General features: G+C 38.6%; 1 protein-coding gene across 2 annotated transcripts in view; it reads left to right on the top strand.

The window, feature by feature from the left end:
• Nucleotides 1-11,605, top strand: part of phtf1 (putative homeodomain transcription factor 1) — a 13,520-nt gene extending 1,915 nt beyond the window's left edge. For both annotated transcript variants that reach the window (XM_046075400.1, XM_046075399.1), the window contains exons 3-17: nt 1,467-1,523; nt 1,616-1,685; nt 1,853-2,011; nt 2,812-2,992; nt 3,232-3,352; nt 4,174-4,371; nt 4,568-4,813; nt 5,398-5,526; nt 6,395-6,664; nt 7,514-7,645; nt 7,743-7,829; nt 8,060-8,215; nt 8,385-8,480; nt 9,160-9,285; nt 10,821-11,605. In XM_046075400.1, coding sequence (XP_045931356.1) covers nt 1,467-1,523; nt 1,616-1,685; nt 1,853-2,011; nt 2,812-2,992; nt 3,232-3,352; nt 4,174-4,371; nt 4,568-4,813; nt 5,398-5,526; nt 6,395-6,664; nt 7,514-7,645; nt 7,743-7,829; nt 8,060-8,215; nt 8,385-8,480; nt 9,160-9,285; nt 10,821-10,841 — 2,049 coding nt within the window. In that variant the 3' untranslated portion in view covers nt 10,842-11,605. The remainder of the gene's footprint in view (nt 1-1,466; nt 1,524-1,615; nt 1,686-1,852; nt 2,012-2,811; nt 2,993-3,231; nt 3,353-4,173; nt 4,372-4,567; nt 4,814-5,397; nt 5,527-6,394; nt 6,665-7,513; nt 7,646-7,742; nt 7,830-8,059; nt 8,216-8,384; nt 8,481-9,159; nt 9,286-10,820) is intronic.
• The last annotated feature ends 71 nt before the right edge of the window (nt 11,606-11,676 follow it).

Here is an 11,676-nt window from a genome sequence, read left to right as displayed (position 1 = left end):
GGCCATGTTAGTAGTTGGATTCTTACTGATTGTATGGGGTGGACAGGTGTCTTTATGCAGCTAACGACCTCAAACAGGTGCATCTAATTTAGGATAATAAATGGAGTGGAGGTGGACATTTTGAAGGCAGACTAACAGGTCTTTGAGAGTCAGAATTCTAGCTGATAGACAGGTGTTCAAATACTTATTTGCAGCTGTATCATACAAATAAATAGTTAAAAAATCATACATTGTGATTTCTGGATATTTTTTTTTAGATTATGTCTCTCACAGTGGACATGCACCTACGATGACAATTTCAGACCCCTCCATGATTTCTAAGTGGGAGAACTTGCAAAATAGCAGGTGTTCAAATACTTATTTGCAGCTGTATCATACAAATAAATAGTTAAAAAATCATACATTGTGATTTCTGGATATTTTTTTTTAGATTATGTCTCTCACAGTGGACATGCACCTACGATGACAATTTCAGACCCCTCCATGATTTCTAAGTGGGAGAACTTGCAAAATAGCAGGGTGTTCAAATACTTATTTTCCTCACTGTATAGATAATCATGAAATTACCTTAAGTATTAATTTATTTTATTAGGTTATGTGGTTTACTGACAGAGACGCTGCTCATTGATCAACATGAACCTACTTTTTAGTTGATACATGGAACCTTTTAAGTTTTTCACCATGTTTACCTTGACCGGGTTTTGTATGACTGTGTTTTCAGTCCAAACAAAGGTGGTAGAAACTATTAAGGTGTGACCTGTTCAGCAGGTTAGATCTCCTGCCACTGATAAGACAGTGATATGTCTGAAAAGCTAAAGCTAATGTTATCTACTACTGAACTTGAAATTCCCATCATTTACCTGATTTTATTTACAATTGTTTATGTTGATCTATTCTAAAATTTCTGTTTCATATCCATCATAATATATGTATGCGACTATTCATGCGCTGTCTGACAACCATATATTCCTTAATGTATTTATTAAGACACTGTGGTCTGCTCTGCCTCTCTTTTCCCTCTTTCTCTACAGAAACTGGTAAAAAAAGAAAAAGAAAAAAAAAAAGGAAAATGCCTTCTGCTTTAAGGCTCTCTTTGATTTGAGTAATGTATCAGAAACCTGAGCCCAAACATGCAATTTTAAACAGTGACACTTTTCTTTCATTTTAACTGGGAAAAACCTTTGTGCAGTAAATAGCAGTAACTGACTATGTGACAGTGCCATCACTTTAACATCTCTTCCTTACAGCGTGTGTGTGTGCGCATGTATGTATTTCGGCCTGTGTGCGTGTCAGAAAACATAAAAATAATAGATGGAGTTAATTTCCTTTTAAGGGGGGATTCATAAAAGCAAATTTTGTTCTTCTAATATGGACAAACTTTATGACTAAGGGGTGCAAATCCTGAGTGTATTATTAATAATTATATATTGTTATTTAGATTATAAAAGTCTTTGTTGTCGCTATAGATCGGGGCCTACGATCAACAAGTTTGGGAGAAATCTCTGGAGCAAGCGGATCTAAATGTAAGAAACTTTCAAATATCTATAAAACAGTGTTTGTGTATTTATGTTGTGCATTACCACTGAGGTGAAAATACCACTTGCCGTTCATTTAGGGTTTGGACAGTAAACCAAAGAAGATGGGTCACATCAAATCAGACCTCATCGATGTTGACTTAGTAAGAGGTGAGGGTCTATGAAGAGCAGTTCTCTACCTGTTATGCCTCCCCTGCCAGAACATACCACACCAGTCTATGTGCTTTCTGCCTGTGTTCTGCTTGTTTCACTGTTTGTATGTATGTATTATAGTTTCATTGAAGCTTTATAAGAGATTTTCTGATTCCTCACCTCAGGATCAACATTCAGCAAAGCCAAACCACAAAGTCCCTGGACAGCTCTAACTCGGAAAGGTCTGGTCAGAGTGCTGCTGTTCCCCTTCTTCTTCCAGTGGTGGATCCAGGTGACCTCCAAGTCCATCTCCTCATGTATCCTCGTGCTGTACTTCATGCAAGGTTTGCTCACCATTTCTAATGTAACTTCTATTCATACTGGGGCAGCGAGTTTCTCGGAAAACTCCCCACAATTTGAAAATGACCGTGGTAACAAAAGAAGTTACAGACTACACAGTTTAAACTGACTCCTACTGTTTTGTCTTGCTATTATTCATATTCACAAAAGATTCCAATTCTGCTTAGTCTTGTCTTTTACTGAAGATTTCATTAAAAAGTCATTTGGAGAAGAGGTTTGGAAGAATAGTAATCCCTTCTATAATACAGTTAACAATCACTGATTCATGTGCTTTAAGATCCACAGAGAAGTACAATACATGGAGCCAAGCTATAATAATAAACATGACATGCAAGTGGCATCATGGTTATAAAACTAACTTATAAAAAGTAGAAAGACAATCTGTCTTCTTTATACACCGTGGCTCCTGTTTAAAAGACGTTTTTAGCAACAGTGACATTTTGAGTGGTGTTCTTTATGTAAAACATTACTGCAGCTACAGTAAAAAATTCCGTCAAGCGGGTGCTGAAGGGTTTTTGGATTTTTCTTTGCTAAGCCGGAACACAATGACACACTCAGTCGTCAAAGGAAATAAATACAGTACATGGTTTTTGGTATGTACTCAGTATGTACTTCAGTTTCTCCATTTGTCACAATTTAAATTCAGTTATGTGCAACAAAAAACGTGTAACCCCTCATACCTGAGCCACACAGAAAGACCTCATTAGTAAGCATGAACTCTCTTATAATGGCTCCCTAAAGAGACCGTTTTGTTTGCTGTTGCCAAATGTTTTGCTCCCTTCAGTGGCAGCAGTGGTGCTGTACTTGGAGGTCCCTGGGGCGAGTGCCAGCGAGGTGTTTGGACCCATGTGTCTGATGCTGCTGCTGGGTACCGTGCACTGCCAGATTGTGTCGACCGAGTCCAGCAGGTGGCCCTCGGGCAGTCCAGCTGCCAGCTGCACCACTAGCCCTGCGCGCAGAAGGAGGTGGTTTTCACATTGTTGCACTGCACACTCATTTGCCTTTACCAACACCCTCTCACCTCCTGGCACATGCATAAACTCCAGCATTACGCACACAAATACACCCAAAGTCAAACTAAATCGAGTTATTCTAAAGCTACTCTGATACTCTCAGTAATCCTTTCACTCAAGTGTTTTGAGTTAATTTTGTAATGCTTGTTGTATCTACAATCTCTTGACTATTATTTTTTTTTCTCCTTCAGGCCAAGGAAGGGCAGAGGGCTGAAAAAAACAGAAGGAAAGAATGACAGCGGGGACACAGAACAGCAGGGACCCTGGCAGTTTGAAGAAAGCCAGCGATTATACAGCAACGAAGAAAGGAGGGTATAGTCACTCATCTCAGTAGTCAGTCTCAGCACTGTGGAATGATGCAAAGAAAGGACTAACTTATAGCAGCAGTAAAAAGTCATTTTCAGAATTACAAAACATTATTTTTTTTAATAATTAGATCAATGTGTAACTGATCTGTTATTTCTGGGGGGGGGTTTTTTGTTGTTTGCTGCCTCAATATCTGTAGAAAGGCAGATTAATTCTAACCTAAATCAGTGTCAATTCAGCAGATCTATGGCACCAGTATGATAAAGGTAAATTAAAAGGTGTATCTTTAATGTAATCACTGACCCTCCTTGACTGTGACTAGAGCTCATAATAAATACTTGAACCTTCATTAATGTTGTATTTTCTCTAAGGCTACTGCATTGGAGTTCATTAGATTGTCAGATAGTGATTTTGTTCATTTCCTGTAGCACAGGTTTGTATTCAAAGCTGCTCTAGCCTTAAGGTTTTTAATTCCACTCTAACTGCAGGTTTGGACAAAATATACATTCAGCTGGTTTTTGGTGCACCCGGAAATGCACTCAAGTGTAACTAAGTCTAGCTCTCCTGGCCTGTGGAAATTTTGTTTTGATTACTCTCCTTTTAGAAAGATTTAAAAATTATGGTATCTAATTTATTTTTATCATAAACTATGCCATTAAGAATGATTAGTAATTTGAAAAATGTATCAAACATGAGTAGGTAAAAATCCAAATGTGTGGGTGTTTTATATTACATTTTAAGAGTGCAGTCTTTAGCATTTGTTAAATTCATGTATGTTTTAGAAAGACATTTTTAAGATGTACAGATGCCTTGATATTCCCTCACAGAACAAAAGACAGTCAGGATTTGGGGCATCCGACGAGCTCTCCAGTGAGGAAGAGGAGGGGGTACAACCAGTGGAAGTAATTCATCCAGTACTTCATGATAAGAGACACCCTGCTATGACTTTGCCGACATCTACGGCAATGTCTTCTTTAAGGAAGAGAAGTCTAAAGTCTAACCCCAAACCCACATTAAGACCTCAGGTAAATATTATTGTTACACTGTGTGGTCATGAAACTGGAGTTACATGTGCAAGATGCATCTTTTTATATACAACAAGCTTTCTGTTGCTATAGAGCTTAAATATAGTGAGTGAGTTAGATATATTCTTTACATAAGTTTTGTGTGTTTCTAATTAGTTCAGTACGAGTGAGACAAATCTTTATATACTTAAAACAGGAAGAGAGTGGGGCTTCCATCAAGGTGAAGCCTCAAGAGGTGGAGCGCCTCAGGCCAAGTGTAGGCTCTCGTCCTGCCTCTGACACTGATGACACAATGTGGGAGGAGCTTCTCCAAGGGCCTGACTCCGCCTCCAGCGGGAGCAGCGACAGTGAGGGGAATGGGAGGTACAACGCCGGCATGGCGCTTCCGCAAACCACCATTCTGAGCAGTGATGATGAGAGCCTACAGCAGGGAATCCCTGGAGTAAGAGCGCCAAAATAAATCTTCAATACTCTTCTGTGGTCTGGTTTTGTCTTATCTAGTCTTAAAACATTTCCTGAGTCAGTGTGTTGGTACATTTCATTCATGAATGTCAAACATTCCTAACGGGATGGTGTTATGACCAATGCTGTTGAAGTAATATTTAATTGATAAATTCCCATAGTTAAAATTAATTAGAGAAAATCCCATAGTCCACCATGGGATTTTCCCTAATTAATTTTCTCTAATTAATTCTCTACTTTGTGTCTACTTAGTTTTAAAACCATGATGTCACTTGCACGTAATGTTTATCATTACAGCTTGGCTCCATATATTGTAGTTCTCTGTGGATCTTAAAGCACATGAATCAGTGATTGCTAACCGTATTATAGAAGAGGCTCATGAAGGGATTACTGTTCTTCCAAACCTCTTCTCCAAATGACTTTTTAATGACATCTTCAGTAAATGCTATGTTTGTACTATGTCCATAACCATCTTCAACAATCTGAATTTGGCTGAAACCCATTGCTTTTTACACATTGGAAACCATGCTTAAACTGAATGTTATTTATTGTGTTTCATTTCAGAGCCAGCTGTCTTGGCTGCAGGCATGTCACCCATCCAAGGATCGTGTCAGTGCCATAATATGGGAGCAGGGCGATTGTAAGAAAGCAGACATGTCAGTATTGGAGATCAGTGGGATCATCTTAACACGGGTACACAATATTCTCTTTATCCATCCATCCATCCATCCATCCATCCATCCATCCATCGTCAACCGCTTATCCTGCATACAGGGTCGTGGGATATTCTCTTTATGTTTGTATTAATACTGTTACTGAATTCTGAGTTGTAAACCCTAAACCTCTTGTGCAGCATGATACAGATGTTTAAAACCAAACAACTGGACTGAGTGTCCTCACTCACTTACTTACTTGCTTACTTAATCCCCTTTGTCCTGGATGGGACATAAGGCCGTAAACAAATTCTTCCACTGTGTGCCTTTTTTAAAGTCCAGTATTTACCATCTTCTGTGTTTTCCAGTTTGTCTACCACAGCCACGTTGGTTGCACTGCAATGCTGCTTTTAAATGAATCAGGAAATATAATTATTAGTAGAGCCATCTTTAGTCATGAGATAAAGTGGCACAAAAAACAAAATGTGACATTCTCACTCTGTTGAACATTTAGTTGTCAAACATAATCACTCGTAGACATTAGAACAAATATACACAGGCTGTGTTTGTTTAAGGTGGCCTTGAGCAAGCCCCTGAACCCCTAACTGCTCGGGGAGCCGCACTGAGTGGCAGCCCCCTCACTCTGACATCTCTCCATGTGTTGTTGCTTTGGGTCCTGTTTGTGCGCGCGTGTGTGTGTGTGTGTGTGTTTCGGACCTGTGTGTATAATACTAACAATAATAACAGAGTGAAAAAACATTGAATTTACCCTTGCGGGCATTATAAAGTATATCTTCTTCTTCTTCACACAATGATGTTGTCTGATTGAGCAGACCGTCTGAGTTCCTGAAGCTTTTATCATCCTAATAGATGTCTTCCTGTCTCCCTCTCGTGTTTCTCATTCACAGGTGAAGTTAGTAGAGCAGGGTATGGGTTACCTTGTCCTTGGTGGGCTGATGACTGCCACCCTGGCCCTGCTTCCCTTCGCCTTCCGCTTGGCTCAGCATCTGGACATGTCAAGCCTCAGCTCCCTGTCCCTGATGGAGGTGGTAGAAATGGCGGTGGGGCCGCCTGATGCCCAGGCCTACACCTTCTTCTTGATCACAACGTTGCAAAGAGTCTGCCTCATAGGACTGGTCTTCTTCATGATGTGTGTGGCTGAGAGAACGTATAAACAGGTGAGTGGCGATTTTGTCTAGTTTAAAGCATTCTCTTGCATCTCCAGTTATGTCTTTTCTGCTATGCCATCGGTAACTTAGTAGTTACAAAAATAATCTGAGTTTTTACTTTCCTATCATTATACTGCTGTACATTAAAACAGCTTAAACCAAATCCTTTCCATCATCTAAGAGTCATAACTCAGTCAAATCTAAAGACACAGGCATGATACATACTGTTAGATTCATCTTGATTTACACCCTCCAGAGTCAGGTAAGCATCCATTTTGCTTCCTAGAAATCTTGGGAAAAAACATGCTCCTTATAAGTTTGCCTCTTGCCTCATAATCATCATTACACTTCCAACTTGAATGAATGAAGTAAGAAATAAGAGTGGCATAATCATTTAAAAATATCTTTTTAATGTGTGCATTATCAGTAGGTTTTTTTTTAAGACTGTGAATGTCCACTCAACATGGTTATCGTTTCTCTAGAACACTGACAATCTTTTATATCCATCCATGTAAAGATATTGCCCTGTCTTGAAAATATTTGAAAATACTGGCAATTCTCAAACAATGCATTCTGAAAATTGCATCAGCAACAAAATAACAACAGTCTGAGGCAGTGAAAATGGAGCGAAGTAGCCTAGGATTCAAAAATATGAATCATTGATCATTTTTATTATTACACAACTCATCAGTTTGTTTATTCATACATGTTAGCTGGTCTTCCCTCTAGTGGTATCTACTGACAACACCCTGAAACAGAATAACACACTTGAGTCTTTGCAGGACTTGTATATTCTGTTAAGTGATTTGCTTCTGTACCAGTGTATGGTTTTTATTTTTGGGTTCTCTCCCCCAACAGAGACTCTTATTTGCCAAGTACTTCAGCCACCTCACCTCAGCTCGCAAGGCCAAGAAATCTGAGATCCCTCATTTCAGACTGAAGAAAGTCCAGAACATAAAGATGTGGTTGTCACTACGCTCTTTTCTCAGGGTTTGTATTGTCTTGCTCCAGTTTTCTTTTTATTAATGTACATTGTGATAGACTTTTACTTATAATGGTGCATTGGTGACTCGCTTGTTCATTGCAGAGACGAGGGCCGCAGCGCTCCGTCGACGTCATTGTCTCCACTATCTTCCTCTTAGCGCTGTCCATTTCATTCATCATTTGTGCCCAGGTCAGTCAAAATCCGCTGGAACAAATGTGATCTGTTTAGAGAATGCAAATTTAATAACGTTCTTATAGTGTGAATGTCTTCTATAAATATTAGATAACGGGAAGACAGCCACAAATGGAATCATCAACCATGGACTGAAGACAAGCCATAATCTTAATTAAATTAATTAATTAATTTAAACATAGAGTATAAATACTGTTGCTTTTGTTGTTGCTTTTGGCCTTCCTCAGCTTCTACACAACCACAAGGCTTTCATGGATTCTCTGACAAACTGGGAGATGATGGTGTGGGCCTCCTCCCTCATCCTCTTCCTGTTACGGCTGGCCACACTGGGCTCAGAGACCAACTGCAAATACAGCAATTCCTCAGCGCTGCTCACTGAGCAGGTAAGAACCTGTGCCTAGAAAACACATGGAGTTGCAGGTTATTTCTGAGTTGTTTCAGCACTACCGGCAACACTGTTAGCTGATTCCCAGTTAGTATCATTTAATACATGGTTTTTTTCTGTGTCTTTATTGTACATTTGACAGTATGTAAAATTGGTCTTGGTTGCAGATCAATTTGTATCTCAAGATGGAGAAAAAGCCCAATAAAAAAGAAGAACTCAATATAGTAAACAACGTTTTAAAACTAGCTACAAAACTGATCAAGGTAAGCAAAATGGACCTCCTTTGTTTTCCAGCCTCCTGTTGAATACAAAATTGTCTGGTTTTAATTTACCACAACGTTACACCGTTGCTGAATTATTGCAGTTACTTTACTTTGGATTACACAGTACACTCGTAAATGTTCAATTTAATCTCCTATACATGAATGGCTCAAGACATCCCTAATAACTATGTACTGAGATATGTAAAATTATTTTATAATCTTGTAATTTTATTGCATTGTAATTTAATTGTTTTATTTAGAATGAAGGCCCAGTGAAGCTATTTTAGCCAATGGCCTTTCATCCACAATACATTCTGGCTTTGACCTTGTCCTTGCCTCAAGGTATGGGTGCTAGGGCAGAACAATTAATCGAAATACTATCAAAATATGGCCACGTGTATCCAAATTGCAGGAGCTGCAGTGCTTTGATAAAGGTAAAATGTGTCACTACATACTATTAAAAATGAAGCATTGTGGTGCTACAGAGATGCCGACAAATCCTATTTTCCAGAGACCCCAGTAAAAATCACATCATCATTTTTCTATATTTTCCAGTGAAAATTATAATAACCATTCCCACAAAAATCTGTCAAAATAATCACTATAAGATATTTTTTCTTCGTTCTAATGGCTACCTATGTTGTTCAAATAACATTGTATTCCCTCTTGCCTGCCCCAGGAGCTGGATATTCCATTCAGACTGCTGGGTCTGACCGTGAACCCTCTGATCTACAACATCACCAGGGTGGTCATCCTGTCTGCTGTGTCTGCTGTGGTCAGCGACCTGTTCGGCTTCAACATCAGAGTGAGTCTTTCTGCTAAATGTTAAAATTACGGCTCCTTGGTTTCTGTGAGAACGGTGCAAAAAGACAGGACAGAATAGATGAAAGTGGGGGGGGGCACTCCTCAACTTTTAGAGGAGAAAACAAACATGAATCAGTTGCCTTTTGGAAAATGTAAGATTTAGAGTTTTTGGTGCTCATGTTATCTTGGCTTCAGTTTCTTCACTTTGTACCTTCTTTTTTTTTTTTTCACTTTACACTCCAGGTGTTGGGGTTGTTAGTAGCCTACAGGGATATCTTAGAGAAAACTTCTTGCTTTGATCGTGGCCGTCTGGCAGATAAGCTTGCATCATGCATGCGACTGAAGAAGATAATCTAAAATGCTTTCAAGTGGTTAGCAGGCAGTGACTTTAATTACAAATACAGTCACTGACAAGTGTCAAAGGGCCCTCAATAAAGGTGGGAAATGCCTAAAGAAATGGTTTAACATTTTGAGAAATGTGTTTATTTGCTTTCTTGGAGAGAGCTTAATTAAAAGATTTACTGTATACCACTCTCATCTATGTGAGATGTAGCCGGAGCCGGGAGGCTATTAGCTTAGCATAAAGACTGGAAGCAGGGCAAAGCTTCTAGCCTGGCTGCCTCCAAAGTTCAAAAATATACCTACCAGCTTCTCTAATGCTCACAAATTAACCACAAATTGTAGTTTATACAGTTTTCTGTGTATAGATTAAACAAAAGAGATATGTCATGTAGGCCTGGGTGATATGGCCAAAAATGTTATCGTGATAAAACCATTACATATCATTCGATATCGATAATTATTACGATAAATGTCAAATCATAATTTCTGTCAAGTTTAAAGTCTTATTTTTGTTCCTGAGTGAAAGTAGAAGAAACCAGATGGTTAATTGTGGTGTCTTTATGGTCAGAACATGACAAACATTTGATGCCAAACAAGTGGGTCACTTCACAAATCTAAGGTACAATATTCAAAACGATTCTGATAAAATCTTTTTCAACAATTATGATTAGGAAATCTTTTTTTCAGTCTCTTTTCCTCAACAAAATAAATAACCTAATTGAAAAAGTAAGTGCTAATTGTTTTCTGATTGTGTGTGATTCAAATGAATTAAATCAAACATTTATTGACGATATATTGAACATTTGTTATATTATTATTGAGAAAAATTATATTGCGATAATTATCATTATTGTTTTATTGCCCAGCCCTAGTATCATGTTAATCAGTGATCTTCAGAGCTGTGGGTAGGTGTAATTTAGAACTTTGAAGAGTCTTTATGACAAGCTAAGCTGAGCTCATCGCCTCCTTGCTTTAGCTCTATATTTAAAGCACAGACATGAAACTGGTATTAATATCAAAACTCGCTTCCCAAGTTGTTTGAACCACTGTGGGTGATGCTGCACTCTGACCTGTGATTGTGTTTGTGGTGTTCTGTAAGATCTCTTGACAAATGACAGCAACCCTTTTTTTTTTTGTTTTTTTTGTTTTTTTCTCGAACGAAAGTTTTATTTATCTCTTCTGCTTAATTTCCAGCTGTGGAAAATCAAGCCTTAGTCTGAAAACAGAAAACCACTAACAGCCAGATCCTGGAGACCAGAAACCTCCCTTGTCAGCTGCAGAGAGTCTCTCATCTACAGAAAAAAGTGCAAACCTACTTGACAGTTCAGTGATTGTCTGTGCCTTCCAACTGAAACTTCTGTCTCTTGAGTTTCATCATTCACAAGCCTAAGATGCCCTGACCATCGCTCGCACACCATTACAGGCGGCTCATTTTGTGTGGAAACACACTGTTCCCGTCACCCACGCTACTAACCCGGTGCCTAACCTTTGACCCTCATATGTTCAGTATGTGGTTAAATATAGCGGTGAGTTCAGGTCTGAGATTATTTCAGGATTCTGTGGCATCCAGATTTCCAAATGTGTGTTGTACAGATGTGTTAAATGCAGATAATAATGCAGGTAGTTTTAGTCTTATTCACTGATGTTTCTCATCAGTATACTAGTGAAACTAACTGTAAAACAAGATAAGTGCTATCTAAAGCCAGTAAATCAAAATGGGCTGTATTAAATTAATTGTCATAGGACTCAACTTTCATTTCAACCTTTTGTACTATTTAAGGAGGAACATTGTGATTATAAGTCGGCTTTATTTATTCTGTTTTAGTGCTTAAACTTGTAATGGTACCTGCCAGTCTTTGACCACTATGTCTTTTTTGTATTGAGGACCATTGTTGAATAAAATTACTATGCAAAGTGGGTTTGGTTTGTTGTGAAACTGTCTGATAGAGGTGAATAAAATCTGCGTGCTTGTCTTTTTACATACTGTCTTTCATGTCATCCTCTGCAAATCCCCTTATGTTTTGTTCTGACTTAGTGATACTGGGCTGTG

Source organism: Micropterus dolomieu, linkage group LG18 (genome assembly GCF_021292245.1).
Source record: "Micropterus dolomieu isolate WLL.071019.BEF.003 ecotype Adirondacks linkage group LG18, ASM2129224v1, whole genome shotgun sequence".
Lineage (NCBI taxonomy): Eukaryota > Metazoa > Chordata > Actinopteri > Centrarchiformes > Centrarchidae > Micropterus > Micropterus dolomieu.
The sequence above is the reverse complement of the archived record's forward strand: the minus strand, read 5'-3'. Positions and strand labels throughout refer to the sequence as shown.